Genomic DNA, 15,805 nt, shown 5'->3' with positions numbered 1-15,805 from the left:
CACTAATATCAAGGTCAGCTTGATATTTAATAACTTTTTTTTCTGTCCACGCCTCTTATCTACCCCCTCCTCCTTCCCCCCTTGTCTTCCCTCACTCCCACCATCCTTCCTCCCCCCCCCCCCCACCCCATCCTCCCTCCCCCCTCATCGTCTCCCCCCCCCCCCCCCCCCAGATGGGGGAGATGGAAGGACATCCTGAGCCACGGGCGTTTTAAATGGCACCTGACGGAGAGAGACATGGAGGTGGTGTGCCGGGCGCTGTTGGTGTACTGCCTACGGCACTACAAGGGAGACGACAAGATCAAGAGCTTCATCTGGGACCTGATCACCCCCAGCAAGGACGGCCAGGACCAGGCCCTGCAAAACCACTCCGGTTAGCATGCTAGCATTCACCCACCTACACACAGCCAGTGTTAGCCTGCTAGGATTTACCCACCTAGACCCAGTCAGTGTTAGCATGCTAACACTCATCCACACAAACCCAGCCTGTGTTAGCATGTTAGCGTTAACCCACCCAAATCCAGCCTGTGCTAGCATATTTAGTTTTAACCTACCCAACCCCAGCCTGTGTTAGTATGTTAGCACTAAACCACACAATCCCAGTTAGTATTAGCATGTTAGCTTTATGAGTGGTGTGTTGTGCCCAGGCCTGTCAGCGCCGGTGCCGCGGGGGAGGAAGGGCAAGAAGCTGAAGACCCAGCTAAGCCCACCGGAGCTGCAGCAAGCTGATTGGTTGGTCCACTGCAACCCTGAGGTGGTGCTGCACGACGACAGCTACAAGAAACACCTCAAACAACACTGCAACAAGTAGGTCGCCTAGCAACACCTCAAACAACACTGCAACAAGTTGGTATCCTAGCAACACCTCTTAACAACACCGCGACAAGTAGGTCGCCTAGCAATGCCTAAAGCAACGCCGTACCAATTAGGATGCATAACATGCTAACTAGTAATCTGACTACAAATACAGGAATCAGTTTGACTGTGGCCCAGTTATCTGTAGCACCAGACTCTGTTCTGCTTGTTAACACTGTCCTCTCCTGCAGGGTGCTCCTGAGGGTGAGGATGTTGTACTACCTGAAGGTGGAGGTGCTGGGGGAGGCTGCCACCCAGGCCCTAGAGGGAATCCCCGCCAGGTACAGACCCCCACACGGTACATGCTGCTGGTCCTGTCTGCACATGAGGGTCATGGCTAACTGTGTGTGTGTGTGTGTGTTGCAGTAAACTGGAGGTGTCCCTTCCTGACATCGACTACATCGAGGTGCCAGCTGGCTGGTGGGACGTGGAGGCTGACAAGTCTCTGCTGATCGGTGTCCACAAACATGGTAGGCTGCTAGGATACCAACATGGTAGGCTGCTAGGATACCAGCATGGTGGGCTGCTAGGATACCAGCATGGTGGGCTGCTAGGATTCCAGTATGGTAGGCTGCTAGGATACTATGTTAGGATGCTAAGAAAACATTAATAATGTGTGTGTGTGTGTGTGTCTGTGTGTGTGCTCTGTGTGTGTTCCTCCCAGGGTATGAGCGCTACAACGCCATGCGTGTGGATCCAGGCCTGTGCTTCCTGGAGCGGGTGGGCATGCCCGACGCCTCCGCCCTGACGGGGGAGCAGGGAGGGGGGGAGGGTGGCTCCGACCTCACCGACAGGTAGGACACACGCACATGCTAAAATACAAACTCAGAACACAGGACTCACGCACACACACATGGTTAGGGAGGGGGTGAGGGAGGGGGTGAGGGAGGGGGTGAGGGTGGGGGTGAGGAAGGGGCTTAGGGAGCGGGTGAGGGTGGGGGTGAGGGAAAAAGGAGACTGAGGGTGATGCTGTGTGTGTGTGTGTCTCAGCATGTGTAAGAGTGAGGAGGTGACGGAGGAGACGAGGGAGGAGACGAGGGAGGAAACAAGAGAGGAGACGAGAGAGGAGACGAGGGAGGAGACGAGAGATGAGACGAGGGAGGAGACAAGCTCCAAGGCAGAGGGAGGAGAGGAAGGAGAGGACACGAAGGTAAGACCACCTGGGGAGCATCTTAATAACGAGACTGCTTAACAGATGTTAAGAAATCGTTAACACGTCTCAAATACATCTAATTACTCTACTAGTCGTGTTTAACTAGGCTATGTGTGTGTGTGTGTGTGTGTGTGTGTGTGGTTGTGTGTGTGTGGTTGTGTGTGTGTGTGTGTCAGGAGGAGACAGGCTCGAGCAGTGACGCCGCAGACAAGCCTGACAGTGTGGCTCCGGGTGAGAACCGGCCTCTGTAATGGATCCATCACTGGTCAACCATCTCCATCTCTCTCTCCCACTCTCTGTCTCTCTCTCTCCACCCCCCTTTTTCTCTCCACCTCTCTCTCCACCCCTCTCCATCTCTCTATCCTCCTCTCTATCTTTCTACCCTCCTCTCTCTCTCTCTCTCTCTCTCTCTCTCTCTCTCTCTCTCTCTCTCTCTCTCTCTCTCTGTATCGCTCTCTCTCTCGCTCTCACTGACTCTGCCTCTCTTAACCCCTCCTATCCCTTCTCCTCCTTGTCTCTAGACTCCCTCAGTGTGGACCTTACCCAGGAAGGAGTGGAGCCTCCTTGTGGAGGGGTGGAGCCTCAGTGTGGAGGGGTGGAGCCTCAGTGTGGAGGGGTGGAGCCTCAGTGTGGAGGGGTGGAGCCTCAGTTTGGAGGGGTGGAGCCTCAGTGTGGAGGGGTGGAGCCTCAGTGTGGAGGGGTGGAGCCTAACTTCCAAGGCCGGCCCCTGTGGCCAGCAGGCCCCGCCCTCACAGCCCGTTTGAGACGCCTCATCACAGCGTACCAGCGATTCACCCGCCGCGAGCCAATCAGACACGACTTCCTGTTTCATGACGGGCTGGGGGCGGGTCATGGGCCATTGGCGTGGCAACTGGGAGAGGAGCTGAGGCGTTGTTCGGTGGGGGCGGAGCCAGACCCACTCTTCCTGGAGTGGCAGAGGAGGTGATGTTACTGTTGTGGAACAACTTACTGTCCTTACACACTGTGTGTGTGTGTGTTTATCTGTAATGAGTGTTTGCATGCATTTGTGTGTTCCCAGGTGGACTCGGAGGGAGCAGGCAGACTTCTACCGTACGGTGTCTTCGTTCGGGGTGGTGTTTGACCCAGAGAGGAAGTGCTTTGACTGGGCTCAGTTCAGAGCCCTGGCCCGCCTAGACCGCAAGACGGACCACAGCCTGGAGAGATACTTCTACAGCTTTGTCTCCATGTGCCGCACTGCCTGCAGACTGCCCCCTCGGAAGGACGAAGGTACTGCAGGGGGAGGAGGGGGGGGGAGGAACTTGTGTCCTGTGTCTGTATGCATAAAGCAACTAAATCTGTCTTTTTTTTTTCCTCTGTCCTCTCCTCTCTCTTTCCACCTCTCTCCTTCCCCTACCCTCCCTCCTCTCCATTCCTTCCTCCCCGCCCCCTTCCTCCCCTCCCCCCTTCCTCCCCCCAGGCCCGGTTGACCACTCCCTCTTCCTGGAGCCAATCACGGAGGAGCGTGCGGCGAGGACCCTGTACCGCATCGAGCTCCTGCGGAAGATCCGCGAGCAGGTGCTGCGTCACCCGCTGCTGTCGCCGCGGTTACAGCTGTGCCGGCCCAGCCTGTACCTCCCGGTGTGGTGGGAGTGCGGCAAGCACGACCGCGACCTGTTGCTAGGCGCCGCCCGGCACGGCCTGAGCCGCACAGACTACTACATCCTGAACGACCCCCAGCTGTGCTTCCTGGAGGCGCATAGGAACTACGTCTGTAAGGAGAGGCGGCAGGGCTACCCGCCTCCTCAACACCCCCACCACCACCCTGGCCTGCCCCCCCCACCCTCCTCCTCACACCCCCACTGCTGCCTGTACGACCCAGGCCCCTGCTCCTCCCCCAGCCCCCGCCTGAGTACCACGCCCCACTGCACCCGTCCCCTTCCCACCCACACCTCCAGGGAGTGCCAGAGGCAGGGGGGGCGGACCCCAGGGCCGGCCTGGGGATGGTGCCTGGGGGTCGGGAGGGGAGCTACCTGGACTGCCCCCCGCTGGAGGAGAGCCTGGACCTGGCCTCGCTCCACCACGACCCCCTGACCTCTGACCCCGACGCTCTGGGGAAGAGCAAGGACGGCCTCAGCGGCTTCCCCTTTAACTCGGCCGCGGCCGGACAGAGCATGCTCAACTCCTACGGCGTGGGGGCGGAGTCTATGGCGGGGAAGCTGCGGAGCGACGTGCTGGTTGGCCAGCAGGGCTCGGAGGAGGAAACCGGCCTATTGGCTCCCTCCATGCAGCTCGACCAATTGCAGGCTTCCTGGGAGCCCGGCGACCACGCTAGCCCCACCCATCACATGTTCAACGAGGCGGACGCCATCTTGGGCCCGCCCACTCTGGAGGCGGGGTTTCTGGAGGAGGAGGAGGGGCAGGGGGGAGACGGGGGTGGAGCGGAGGAGACGTTGGAAGACTGCCTGGGTCTCCCCCCCTCCTCCTCCCCCTCTCACCCCTCTGGGGGAGGGTCTCTACCCTCCAGCTTCATGCTGTTCAAGGTAGGCCGGGTCTCAATACTAGACTCTGTACACTTTAAGGTAGGCCGGGTCTCAATACTAGACTCTGTACACTTTAAGGTAGGCCGGGTCTCAATACTAGACTCGGTACACTTGATGCTGTCCAAGGTAGGCCATGTCTAACTCTGCCTGTCTAACTCTGACCCTTACCTTTGACCCTGTCCTCTCTCCTCCAGGACATCGGGGTGAGCGAGGACCCCAGCGTGGAGCCGACAGACCTGTCAGCCAGTCCTCCTCCCCGCTACATCCCCCCTCCGCCCCTCTCCCTCTCCCACATCCCCCCTCCGCCCCTCTCCCTGTCCCACACTGATGATGTCACAGATGCCTTGACCAGCCACACACAAGGGGTGGAGCCAGCGTTCGAGTTCGACAAGGAGGAGGAGCTGTCTGGTGACAGCCAGGGGCTGGAGGGGGAGGAGCCATGTATGGAGGGGGAGGAGCCGCGTCTAGTGCCGGTTTCCCATGGTGAGCAGGCTCCAGATGAGGCCTACTCAGACCCCCAGGACCAGGGACTTGCCTGCGAAGACGACCCAGCCCAGGAGCAGCCTTACTCAGGAACGCTGGGGGAGACGGCCCTGGGGCTGGAGGCTGGAGAGAGCCCGGTGGAGCTGGACGAGGAGGCAATGGAGGTAGAGCCCAGCCTTGAGGAAGGAGAGATGGGGTGTCTACCCGGGGCCCTACGGGTTCCGCCCGGCCCAGGGGACGAGGCCTGGGAGAGGGGTGGGACTCTGGGGAACCCGGGGAACGAGGCTGTTCCCCGGTCCGAGGGTCACAAGCTTCTAGAAGGCCTGGCTGAGCAGAGAACCATGGAGGAACCCGGAGAGGGAACCTCAGCAGAAGATGTTGGGGGAACCTTCCTAGAACCCCTACAGGAACAGTACCAGCTAGAACCTGAGGAACCTTGCAATGAGGAGGCAGAACTTGGGAGAACCCTCACACAGCATACACCTCCCGCACACACCTCCCTCGCCCCCTCCGTCTTCCCCCCATCACCCTCCCCTCCCACAGCCCGGGTAGAGGCACCCCTGGCCCCGGGGAAGGTGAAGAACGAGGCCAGCCTGGAGGAGCAGAGCCATGGGGTTCTGGTGGACAGCAGGCTGGGCCCAGGTGGCTTCCTGGGCCTGGACCCTGGCAGCACCAAGCCCGAGGACGAGGAGCTCTCCCTTGGGCCCGAGACCAAGCCGAGCCCGGGGCCCCTGGTCCTGGCGGTCAAGATGGAGGCAGGGGACTACCCGCTGAACCAGACGAGCGAGGAGCTGAAACCATCCGGGTTCCCTCTGAAGGCTGAGGAGCCGGAGGAGGAGAAGCCGGCTCTGGTGCTCCCTGGGAAGACTGACTGCTCTGAGACCAAGCCAGAAGGTCTTCTGTTTCCAGTCAAGCCAGAAGGTCTGGTGTTTCCAGTCAAGCCAGAAGGATTGGGTTTCTCTGTGAAGCCAGAAGGTCTGGGTTTCTCTGTGAAGCCAGAAGGTCTGGGTCTCTCTGTGAAGCCAGAAGGTCTGGGTCTCTCTGTGAAGCCAGAAGGCCTGGTCTACTGCTTGAAGCCTGAAGGTCTGGTCTACTGTGTGAAGCCAGACTGTCTGGAACCCAAGACAGAGCTGCTGGAGGCCGACAGCACCGTGCTCAGCCCCAAGATGGAGGAGAGACGCACGCCAGGTAAGAGGCACAACGACACACTTCCGTTTATCTAGCGGACGCTTTCATCCCAAGTGCAGAGGAGGATTGGAACCCACAACCTTTTGATCTGCGGTCGAATGCTTTACCCGCTGAGCTACCGTCGGGACTTAAGTTTAGCCGTCACTTTTCGAAATAAATGAAAAGCGAAAGGAATCCTGTGGTAAAGCCAGTTATCTAGGCGTTGTTGGGTGAGTTTGGTGTGATCAGTGTGTCTTGTCCCCCATCACCAGTTCCAGGAGAGAGCTACGTGGAGCCCCCCAGGTATGCTGCCCCCTCGCTGGGCATGTGTGACCTGCCCGACAGCCTACACGACATCAGGGAGCCAACCATCGCTCAGCTGCTGCAGGAGAAAGCCCTCTACTCCTTCTCTGAGTGGCCCAAGGTACTTTCCGTCTTCCCACTCTCTTCTCTGATTGGCTGGGCTCTCTTGGACAGTATCTCCCTGATTCCCCCCTTTTCTCTGAATGGGGTGGCTGTACTGTTGGTCATTCCCCTCTCGTATCCGATTGGTGGGAGGTACTGTAGGAGGCGTGTTTTGGCGCGTGTGTGATGTGTCCTCTGCTCCGCCCCCAGGACCGTGTCATCATTAATCGCCTGGACAGCATCTGCCACGCCATCCTGAAGGGGAAGTGGCCGTCGTCCAGCCAGCAGTACGAGTCCCCCAGCGCCCTGTCATCCTCCTGCTTGGGCCCCAGCCCTGGCCTGGCCACCCACCACCACCCCCAGCACCGGCCAGCTTACCTGCCCCCCAGCCCCCGCCTCCAGCAGCCCCCTCCTGGACTGGGGTACAGCCTGCCCCCTCCTCTCACCAGGCTGCCCAAGGTGTCTATCCTTCTCCCACCACACACACAAACACACACACACACACACACACAAACCCTTCACCCCCCCAACCCCCCCATTACCTGTGTGTCACAGCATCCATACCTGTGGGTGTGTCTGTGTGTGTGTGTGTGTCTGCTGGGCTGTTTCACCGTGTGTCCTGTGTTACCTCGTGTTTAACCCTGTCTCATTCTTGTGTTCCATCCCTCCTCCCTCATGCAGTACGGCCCGCGAGGCGGGGGCCCTCGAGGCGGGCGTGGCTGCCGTCTCATATCCTTGCCTCTGTTGCAGGAGCGCTTGGTGGCTCCGCCTTACCTGCCCGAGATGAAGCGCGGCCGGCGCCCGTACGACTTTGACCCCGGCGAGGCCCAGGGCCACGCCCCCCAGGACAAAATGGCGCCCGTGGTGGCCCCGCCCCCCTCCTCCCACCGCGGGGGGTCCATGCTGATCAACGGCTGGCAGGAGGCCGCCATGGACCTGTCCAAGCCTGGGGAGCTGGGGCTGGACGAGGCCGGGGGGAGCCTGGGGCACCACCAGGGGCACAAGTTGGGCCCCTCCCTGGGCCCCATGGGGGGGCTGGCGGGCGCCATGCAGAGCTCCGGGGGAATGGACATGGCCGGTATCCTGCAGGCAGGCCTCATACACCCCGTTACCGGGCAGATCGTTAACGGGAGCCTGCGCAGGGACGACTCCATGCTGCGGAGGAGGAGGGGGAGGAGGCGGAACGTGGAGGCCGTGGAGATGGGGTTCAAGAGCCCTGGGGGGGAGGCGCAGGTAAGCGGTGGGGAGGAGGGAGGTAAAGGGGAGGAGCGGGAGGTTGGCCCACAGGTCTTCGTACCTCAGCATCATCCTCCTCCTCCTCTGAATCCCACCTGACTGTGTTCCCTCTGTGTGTTTGTCGCCCCCTGCAGGCCAGGGTGGAAGCAATCAGCCACTCGGTGGTGTCATCCTCCACCTCTTCCCCCTCCCTCCAGGATCACCTGCCCGGCCCCTCCACCCCCACCCCCTCCCCCTCTCCCTCTCCCTCCTCCTCCCAGCCCCAGCCTCAGCCCCAGCCCCAGTCTCAGCCTGAGATAGTGGCTATAGAGAGAGAGGCAGCCAGTAAAGGCTTGCTGGAGTGGCTGAGATTGAACCCCAACTACAGCATGGAGCTACCTGCCTTCACACAGGTGAGTAGCTGTCTCTGGAAGATGGCTTTCCCATTTTCTGACTGGAGCAGGCGTGTTTAACAGGCTGTGTGTGTGTGTGTGTGTGTGCAGCCTGGAGCAGGCGTGCTGCAGGGCTTCATGGAGAGGCCGAAGCAGAGGAGACACCGCTGTAAGGACCCCACCAAGCTGGACGTGAACACCCTGACCGGGGAGGAGAGGGTCCCTGTGGTGCACCGGAGCACCGGGCGCAGGGTAACACACACACATATACACACACACACACGTATACACACACACACACATATACACACACGTAGATTAGACGCACGCACACACACACACACATCCTCCAGCTGATCCTCCTGTTTGTGTGTATGTGTCTCTGTGGTGTGTGTATCTATGTGGTGTGTGTCTCTGTGTGTGTGTGTGTGTGTGTGCTACAGTTAGGGGGTGCCATGGCTCCAGCCATAAAGGAGCTCTCTCGATGGCTGGATGCCAACTCTGAGTATTGTGTAGCTCCAGACTGGGCCGACGTGGTCAAACACTCTGTGAGTACCCCTTGCTTCCTGTTCAACTGGCCAATCCTCTTATACTTTCTGTTCAACTGGCCAATCCTCTTATACTTCCTGTTTCAACTGACCAATCCTCTTATACTTCCTGTTTCAACTGGCCAATCCTCTTATACTTCCTGTTCAACTGACCAATCCTCTTATACTTCCTGTTTCAACTGACCACTCCTCTTATACTTCCTGTTTCAACTGGCCAATCCTCTCACACTTCCTGTTTCAACTGGTCAATCCTCTCCTCCCTGTGTGGCAGGGCTTCCTTCCGGAGGGAAAGTTCGGTCGCATCCTGACGGAGCCGGTGAACCGTGACCCGGGCTCGCGGCGGAGGGGGCGTCGACCTCGCAGCGAGATGCCTAAGCCCCTCCTCTCTGAGGCTCCGCCCGGCCTGGCCCCGCCCCTCCTCATGAACGGCGGGCTGATGGGCCTACAGAACCTACGAGGCGTCCCTGGCCTGCCATTGGCTAGTCTGATGGCGGGCTTCCCCCACGGGTTTGCCATCCCGTCCGGCGAGGATGCCAAGAACGGGCTGAGCATGTTACCCATGATGCTCCACAGCCTCCCCCACGGCGCCTTGCCCCAGCACATGTTCAACGTGGGCGGGATGATGTCACAGGCCCCTCCCCCGTCCAGCTCCGCCACCAGCTCCTCCCCCTCCCCCGCTGCCGTGGCAACAGCCACCAGCTCCGCCGCGGGCTCGCCGTCCTCCACAGCCAGTAGCCCCGCCCCCCGCAGCTCTGCCGGGCCGGGCGAGGGAGGGGAGAGGAGGAGGGAGGAGAGGCCGGGGGACGGCAGGGCCGGGGGGGCGCACAGCGTGGCCTCCATCACCACCTCCGCCCCCACCACCAGCACCGTGACCTTTAACCCCTTCCTGCTCCCAGGGGTGTCTCACAGTCTGCTGTACCCCCACATGTTCCTGTCCCCGGGGGGGCTGATGACCCTGCCGGGCCTGCCCCCCCACGACCCCGCCAGCCCCCGTCGCCGGAGGAAGAGGGCCGCGCCCCCGGCCGACGACACCCCCGTGTTTGTCGCCCTCGGAGACGAGGAGGCGCTGGAGTTCAAGGGTCGGAAGGCGAGCCCTGCGCCGGACTCCCACAATGCATCTGGGCGGGAGGCGGAGGAGAGAGGAGAGGAGGGGAGAAGAGGGGAGGACAGAGGAGTGGAGGAGAGAAAGGAGGAGGAGGCAAGACCGGAGGAGAACGGAGAGAAGGAGCAGGAGAGGGGGATGGAAGAGGAGAAGAGAGGGACTGAGGAGAGACATCCTGAGGAGGAGTGGATGAGGGTGGAGGACTCACAATAGACTTCCTCCCTCCATCCCCAGCTCGCTCCTTTCTAACTGTGCAACAATGTAAAGTTTGTGCTGTGTCAGTCCATGTCCATGTATAGACTTTTATTACTGTAAGTCCACCTGTTCATGTTTCTAGAGACTGTACCCCTCATCCTCCATCTACCTGCCCCCACCACAGGAGGGCGATCACGCACACTGCAGGCCAGGCTTGGAAGGTAGACACACCTGGTGTATCCTGGTTAGGGACACACCTGGTCCAGCCAGGTAGTCTTCAGGTTTGGTATCTGGCAGCCATGTTGGAGGAAAAGCAGCTTGCGGGTTTATGACATCAGGTTTCTGCTACAGAATAAACGCGAGAGAATCATGTCATCTCTTCAGATGTCACAACACAACTCTAGAATACAAACAAAACTACAGATAGCAGAGAACAATCCTGAGATTTGAGTCTTTTTTTAAATGTATTAGTTCTGCCACAGAGTCACTTTGAGAGCTGCCCAGAGAAGGATGTACCAGAGAAGTACCCCACACGGCCTGCAAGGGGCAGTGACAGGGGCAACACACCTCATCCAGGAGAAAAGTACAGAAAAAACCCTCTGTAGAGAGGGAGGGGAGGGAGGGAGGGAAGGAGGGAGAGGGAGGGTCAGTTGTGTCATGAGGAATAATCTGTCCATGTCCATCTATCTGTCGAGTGTTTTGAGTCTGGCCCATTGTGTAACACCACAGAGAGACTAAAGGAAGAGGGAGTAAAAGAGGGAGTAGAGAGGGGTGTGAGATAAGAAGCAGAGTGCCCCTTTCTCATTTAAATATCCTGTAGACTAGCCAATCATACTAAGAGTTTTTAAATATGTAAATCTATCTGGCTGTATATTGCAGTTTTTTTTTCTCTTGTTTACAAACACATCATGTTTAGCGTTGTGTCCATGATGGAACTCTCCACTCCTGGGGAGGACTGACCCCACAGGGCCCCCCCCCCCCCCACACACACACACCTTCACTACAGGGTCTACACTCATTACAGTCATTGTTTTTACTAATGTCTGACTTCACTTAAATTATGTTTTCTGATATGAGAACATCATTATTTGCACAGTGTTCGTTAGGTGAACATTTACCTGCCTGTCCTCCCTTTTCATTATCTGTGTGTGTGTATATGTGTGTCAAGGTGTGTGTCTGTGTCTAGGTGTGTGTGTATGTGTATCGATGTGTACGTGTGTCTAAGTGTGTGTGTGTGTACACGCGTGCATGCATGCGCTCACGTGTACTCAGCCTCACTAGATGAGGGTGTGATTGTTGAAGCGTGTTTCTCACGTTCTGAAATCACCTTTCTTGTTAAGACATTATTGTTGCCTTGTCACTACCTGTGACTATATAATTTATTTTATTGTATTTGCTTTGCCATATTTTCACCAAATATGACATTATTTTTCTTCCTGTTACTTTAGTTGATTATATTCAAAGTAAAAATGCCTTATTTAGCCATCTCTTTTTATATCTAGATGTTTTGTGACATCTCCATATTGGAATCATGTATCTCCTCTGTTTTATCTGTTCGTTATTTTTGTTTTGGCCCTCCAGTTGTGTGCAGAACGTCATGGCAACATGCCTCGCCTGTCGCCATAGCAACATGGTGACGGGAGTCCCAGACTGGTGTGGGACTCCGCCTGACGTTGTCATGACTCCTGGTGTTCAAGGTGAGGAGTCTAGCAGACATATTCATGTGGCCTTCAGTGTAGTTAGTCCTAGACATACAGGCTGAAAGACAGACAGACAGATAAGAAGAGAAGACAGGCAGAGATACAGACAGGCTGTCAGACAGACAGGAAGACGTACAGACAGTCTGCATACAGCTGGAGTGTCTTATCGCCGAGTCATCGTGTCAGACAGACAAGCAGCATGAGAAGTGGGGGTGGAGGGGAAGAGGGCGACTGATATCTTCAGTAGATTATAGGTCAATATTGTTCCACACACCAGCCCACACTCATTTCCTGTTTATATCCACTCCCTGTTTATATTCATGTTCTGTTGCTTGGTTAGTTTGTTTGTGAAAACTTGAAGCAACTTGTCGGTGCAGTGTTACTAAGGGTCGGAGGTCAGTGAGTATTTATTATCGTCATGACAGCAGCCTGCGCTGCCTCTTGTGTCTGGTCCTTTGTGTAAACGATGGTCATGTTTGTTTCATCTTGCCCGCAAGGTCACGGTGTGTGTGTGTGTGTCGGTACAGCTGGAGGGGGGGGGATTCGAACCTTGCTGTCCTGCACAGTATTCACATTGAGGGGGGGCTGGGGAGAGAGAAGAAATTTGAACTTGTGCAAATAGTGATACCCACCCTGCCACATCATCAGCCTATCACAGATGTGGGTTTAATTTACCTGTCCCAACTAGCTCCTCCCATATGCCCCTGTGGACCAATCACATCATCCAGAACATACTTGGTTTGTGATCTTTTATTGTGCAATAAAAGATTACTTTCAACTTTCCTTATAGTGTTCTGGGTGATTTCTTTCAGAGTGATACTGGCAATCCAACAATCAACTGACTTCACAATGTTTCTGATCGTTGTTCAAAACTTTTTTTTCCAAGCAAAAGTGAGAGGACAGGAAATGTTGCCACCAAAAACAGATTTAAAACATTTAAGGAGTGAAAGTGAAGTTGTAACAAGTCAAGTAGGCCTAAAACATTGTTTTAGTTAAGAGTTCTATTGGCAATCCAACAGTCAACCGACTTCACAAAGTTTCTGGTCGTAGTTAACCAGAGATGGCAAAACACACATCCTTCATGTGACAAACCTTTTATTGGAATATATTTTTCCAATCCTAAACTTTTTAAAAATTATTCAACCTTTGGAAACTTTTTCGAAAATATTTTTTCAACTTTTGGAAACTTTTTTTCCAAAACATTTTTACGAATTTTGTTTCCAACCTTTTTTTGTAACTTTTTCTCCCACACTTTTTTTTTTTTACCTTTCAAAACTATTTTCTATTTAGCTATTTAGCTAACTATTTTTAAGTGAGAGGAGAGGAAATCATGCCACCAAACACAGATTAAAACCAAAGTAACGAGCCTGGCTTGAAAATGTAAGTAGAAAGTACAGATGTGTAAAAAAAAATTAAAGTGAAAAGTTATAACAAGTAAAGTAGGCCTGAAAAGCTGCTAGATGATGACATCTCATACATAGAGTCAACATTTAGATCTGTCAAAGAGCAAAACCTGTGGATCCACCTGTGGTCTGGAGAGCCTTGGCTCTAAGCGACATCTGTCAAAGAGCAAAACCTGTGGATCCACCTGTGGTCTGGAGAGCCTTGGCTCTAAGCGACATCTGTCAAAGAGCAAAACCTGTGGATCCACCTGTGGTCTGGAGAGCCTTGGCTCTAAGCGACATCTGTCAAAGAGCAAAACCTGTGGATCCACCTGTGGTCTGGAGAGCCTTGGCTCTAAGCGACATCTGTCAAAGAGCAAAACCTGTGGATCCACCTGTGGTCTGGAGAGCCTTGGCTCTAAGCGAGTCCTGATGGGATCCACTCAGGTATTCTTTAGGAAATGAAATGTCCTCAAGTCTGGCGAGACGGTAACAGATCTGACGGAGAGCAGGAAATACAATGTGAAGATGGTGGCCGGGTTTCCACAGCTGCTAGGAAGTGGTCCTCTGGGGTTTTTTTTCTTCCTGGTTCAACTTACCCTGATGGGCACTGGGCTCAGAGCATGCACACTCCTCATCTGGTCCTCTTCGTAACAAGTGGTGGTTGATGTTCCCTTCAACAACGAGTGCTGTTCTAAAACGCTTGCAAGGCTCAGAAAATGTTATTTCAAATCTATGCTGCCTTACGTGTCTGATGAGCACCAGGATGGTCGCTTGGTGCGTGATATGCACAATTGTTTTGTGGACGGGGATAGCTGAAAACAGTACAATACTCAAACATGCAAGAATCTATCAATTGTGACGTCATGAGAGGCAGGGTCCTAGCCGGACGTTGTCATACTCATAATTCTATTCAGAATATGAGTCTGATAACTGTCCCTCCAGACCCAACTTCCCGACCAAATGTTTGTTGTGGGCGGGGCTAAGTTGGGCTGGAAGCCAGGCTAGCAGGGTCCTGGAGGGGTGCTACATTCCCCGCAGGTGGCTGCAGCCCTGAGCAGCTGTGGCTCCCTCTGCTGGGGGAGTTGGGAGCTGCATCTCTCCCTAAAAGCGGAACATTTCCGCACACCTGAAACTGATCAGACCCTGATGACCTAAAGGGTTTGGTTAAAGAGGGAGAGCCACAGTTAGGTGGGCAGAGTGGGGTTTGCTGAGGAGAAGGACTCCTGCGCCTAGAAGAGCTGCCGTATACGTTTTTTGAACGTAGTTTTTTTTTGTTAATTCTGAGGATCTTTCATAAACCTCTTGTTTTTGTTCGACCCCGGTGTCCTCACACTATTTGGAGCTGTCCCGCAGAGGGCTGTGTAGCCTCTCATGACGTCACACAGTATACAACTTGGAATAAGATAATGATGTGGAAATACTGTTGTAACGAGGTTAAAAGCTCATGAAAGTTTATTCTGCATAACGTCCCATTTTAAAATGATAAGTATTTCTACACAAATCAACATGACAATCAATTAACTTTACAAAAATGATTGAAAATATAAAATATTTACAATCATGTACAATTATTTATTAGCAACTAATCTTCCTCTTCATGAATGATATCCCCACGTAGATTAGATAAAGCTGCACAAATTTTCAGGACTTTATCAAATTTGTGAGCCAGGCTTACTGGTATAGTTTGTGAAAGGATTTTGAAATCTTTTAGGCGGCAAATGACCCTTTCAACATGGACGCTCACATGGGCGATGCGCCTGGTGTTGGTTGTGTCCTCTTCAGACAGTGGCATCCCCTTTTGGGTGAATGCTGGCGAGAGCAGCTTCACTTCTCGTTCATGGAGGAGGTCTGAAATGACAAATCCCCCGTCTGCCATAACGACATCTCCTGGACGCAGGTACTCCAGAAAGCCACTATTGGATGTAATAAATGTGTCACTGCATCTACCTCCATATGCAGCGGACACAAACATTATCAGACCACAGGGGGCAATTGCCACCAGATACTTGATTGTATTTTGGCCATCATAATGACTGTAAGCCTCGCCGCTTGAATCCAGGTTGTGGGGTTTCTGCAGGGGGGTTTCAGAGCAGTCGATCACACAGGTTGTTGTTTGATAGTGTTCTTTAAAACATTGTGGCATTGTTGCTTGGATAGTTTCCCTGGGCAGCCAAGGGATGTAAGTCCTCATTTTCTCCTCCATTATGTCATACCACACCGACGTGATCTTGCTAACATGAGACTGGGACACGTGAAACCTCTCAGCAAGATCATCCTGCAGCAAATTCAGCCGTAACTTCATCAGGGTCATAAGGACCTGATCATGGGCATCTAATTCAAAGGAGTTGTTGTAATCCTTTGTCAGCTGATTGGCTAAAAAACAAAAAGCATCCAGAGGTAAACCTGTGTAGAGCAGACTTAAGTGATCAGTGCGTAGAAGTTGTCGATGCAGTTCGGGGGGGCTTGAACACTGCGTTGCCTGATTACAGTTGAGTGGCTGGTCTATTGAAGGGCTGGCCTTCTTTGCATAGTCGTGTTCAGGAGGAAGTGGAGACGTTTCTTCATCACAGTTATCATCTTCCACTGCACAGCTGGCAGATGCAGCTGAGGAAACAGACAATTGATGATACAGCTTTAATAGTGTGTATATATATATATATATATATATATAGTACAACATTCTAAGACATTTCTGCAAGTTATG

At 54.4% G+C, this 15,805-nt stretch overlaps 1 protein-coding gene across 1 annotated transcript in view; it reads left to right on the top strand.

Annotated features, from left to right (window-relative positions):
* chd6 (chromodomain helicase DNA binding protein 6) overlaps positions 1 to 12,499 on the top strand; it is a 30,679-nt gene extending 18,180 nt beyond the window's left edge. The window contains 19 exon segments of the mRNA XM_084705348.1: positions 174 to 373; positions 648 to 807; positions 1,047 to 1,136; positions 1,222 to 1,325; positions 1,520 to 1,649; positions 1,846 to 2,005; positions 2,185 to 2,239; positions 2,530 to 2,950; positions 3,048 to 3,256; positions 3,447 to 3,866; positions 3,869 to 4,509; positions 4,704 to 6,180; positions 6,432 to 6,583; positions 6,775 to 7,023; positions 7,246 to 7,797; positions 7,935 to 8,192; positions 8,283 to 8,423; positions 8,615 to 8,719; positions 8,991 to 12,499. Of these exon segments, the coding sequence (XP_084561474.1) occupies positions 174 to 373; positions 648 to 807; positions 1,047 to 1,136; positions 1,222 to 1,325; positions 1,520 to 1,649; positions 1,846 to 2,005; positions 2,185 to 2,239; positions 2,530 to 2,950; positions 3,048 to 3,256; positions 3,447 to 3,866; positions 3,869 to 4,509; positions 4,704 to 6,180; positions 6,432 to 6,583; positions 6,775 to 7,023; positions 7,246 to 7,797; positions 7,935 to 8,192; positions 8,283 to 8,423; positions 8,615 to 8,719; positions 8,991 to 10,034 (6,568 nt within the window). The 3' untranslated portion in view covers positions 10,035 to 12,499.
* The last annotated feature ends 3,306 nt before the right edge of the window (positions 12,500 to 15,805 follow it).

This window comes from Hypomesus nipponensis, chromosome 9 (assembly GCF_054491055.1).
Source record: "Hypomesus nipponensis isolate SF chromosome 9, ASM5449105v1, whole genome shotgun sequence".
Lineage (NCBI taxonomy): Eukaryota > Metazoa > Chordata > Actinopteri > Osmeriformes > Osmeridae > Hypomesus > Hypomesus nipponensis.
Note: the sequence above shows the minus strand (reverse complement) of the source record. Positions and strands in the feature narration are given on the sequence as shown.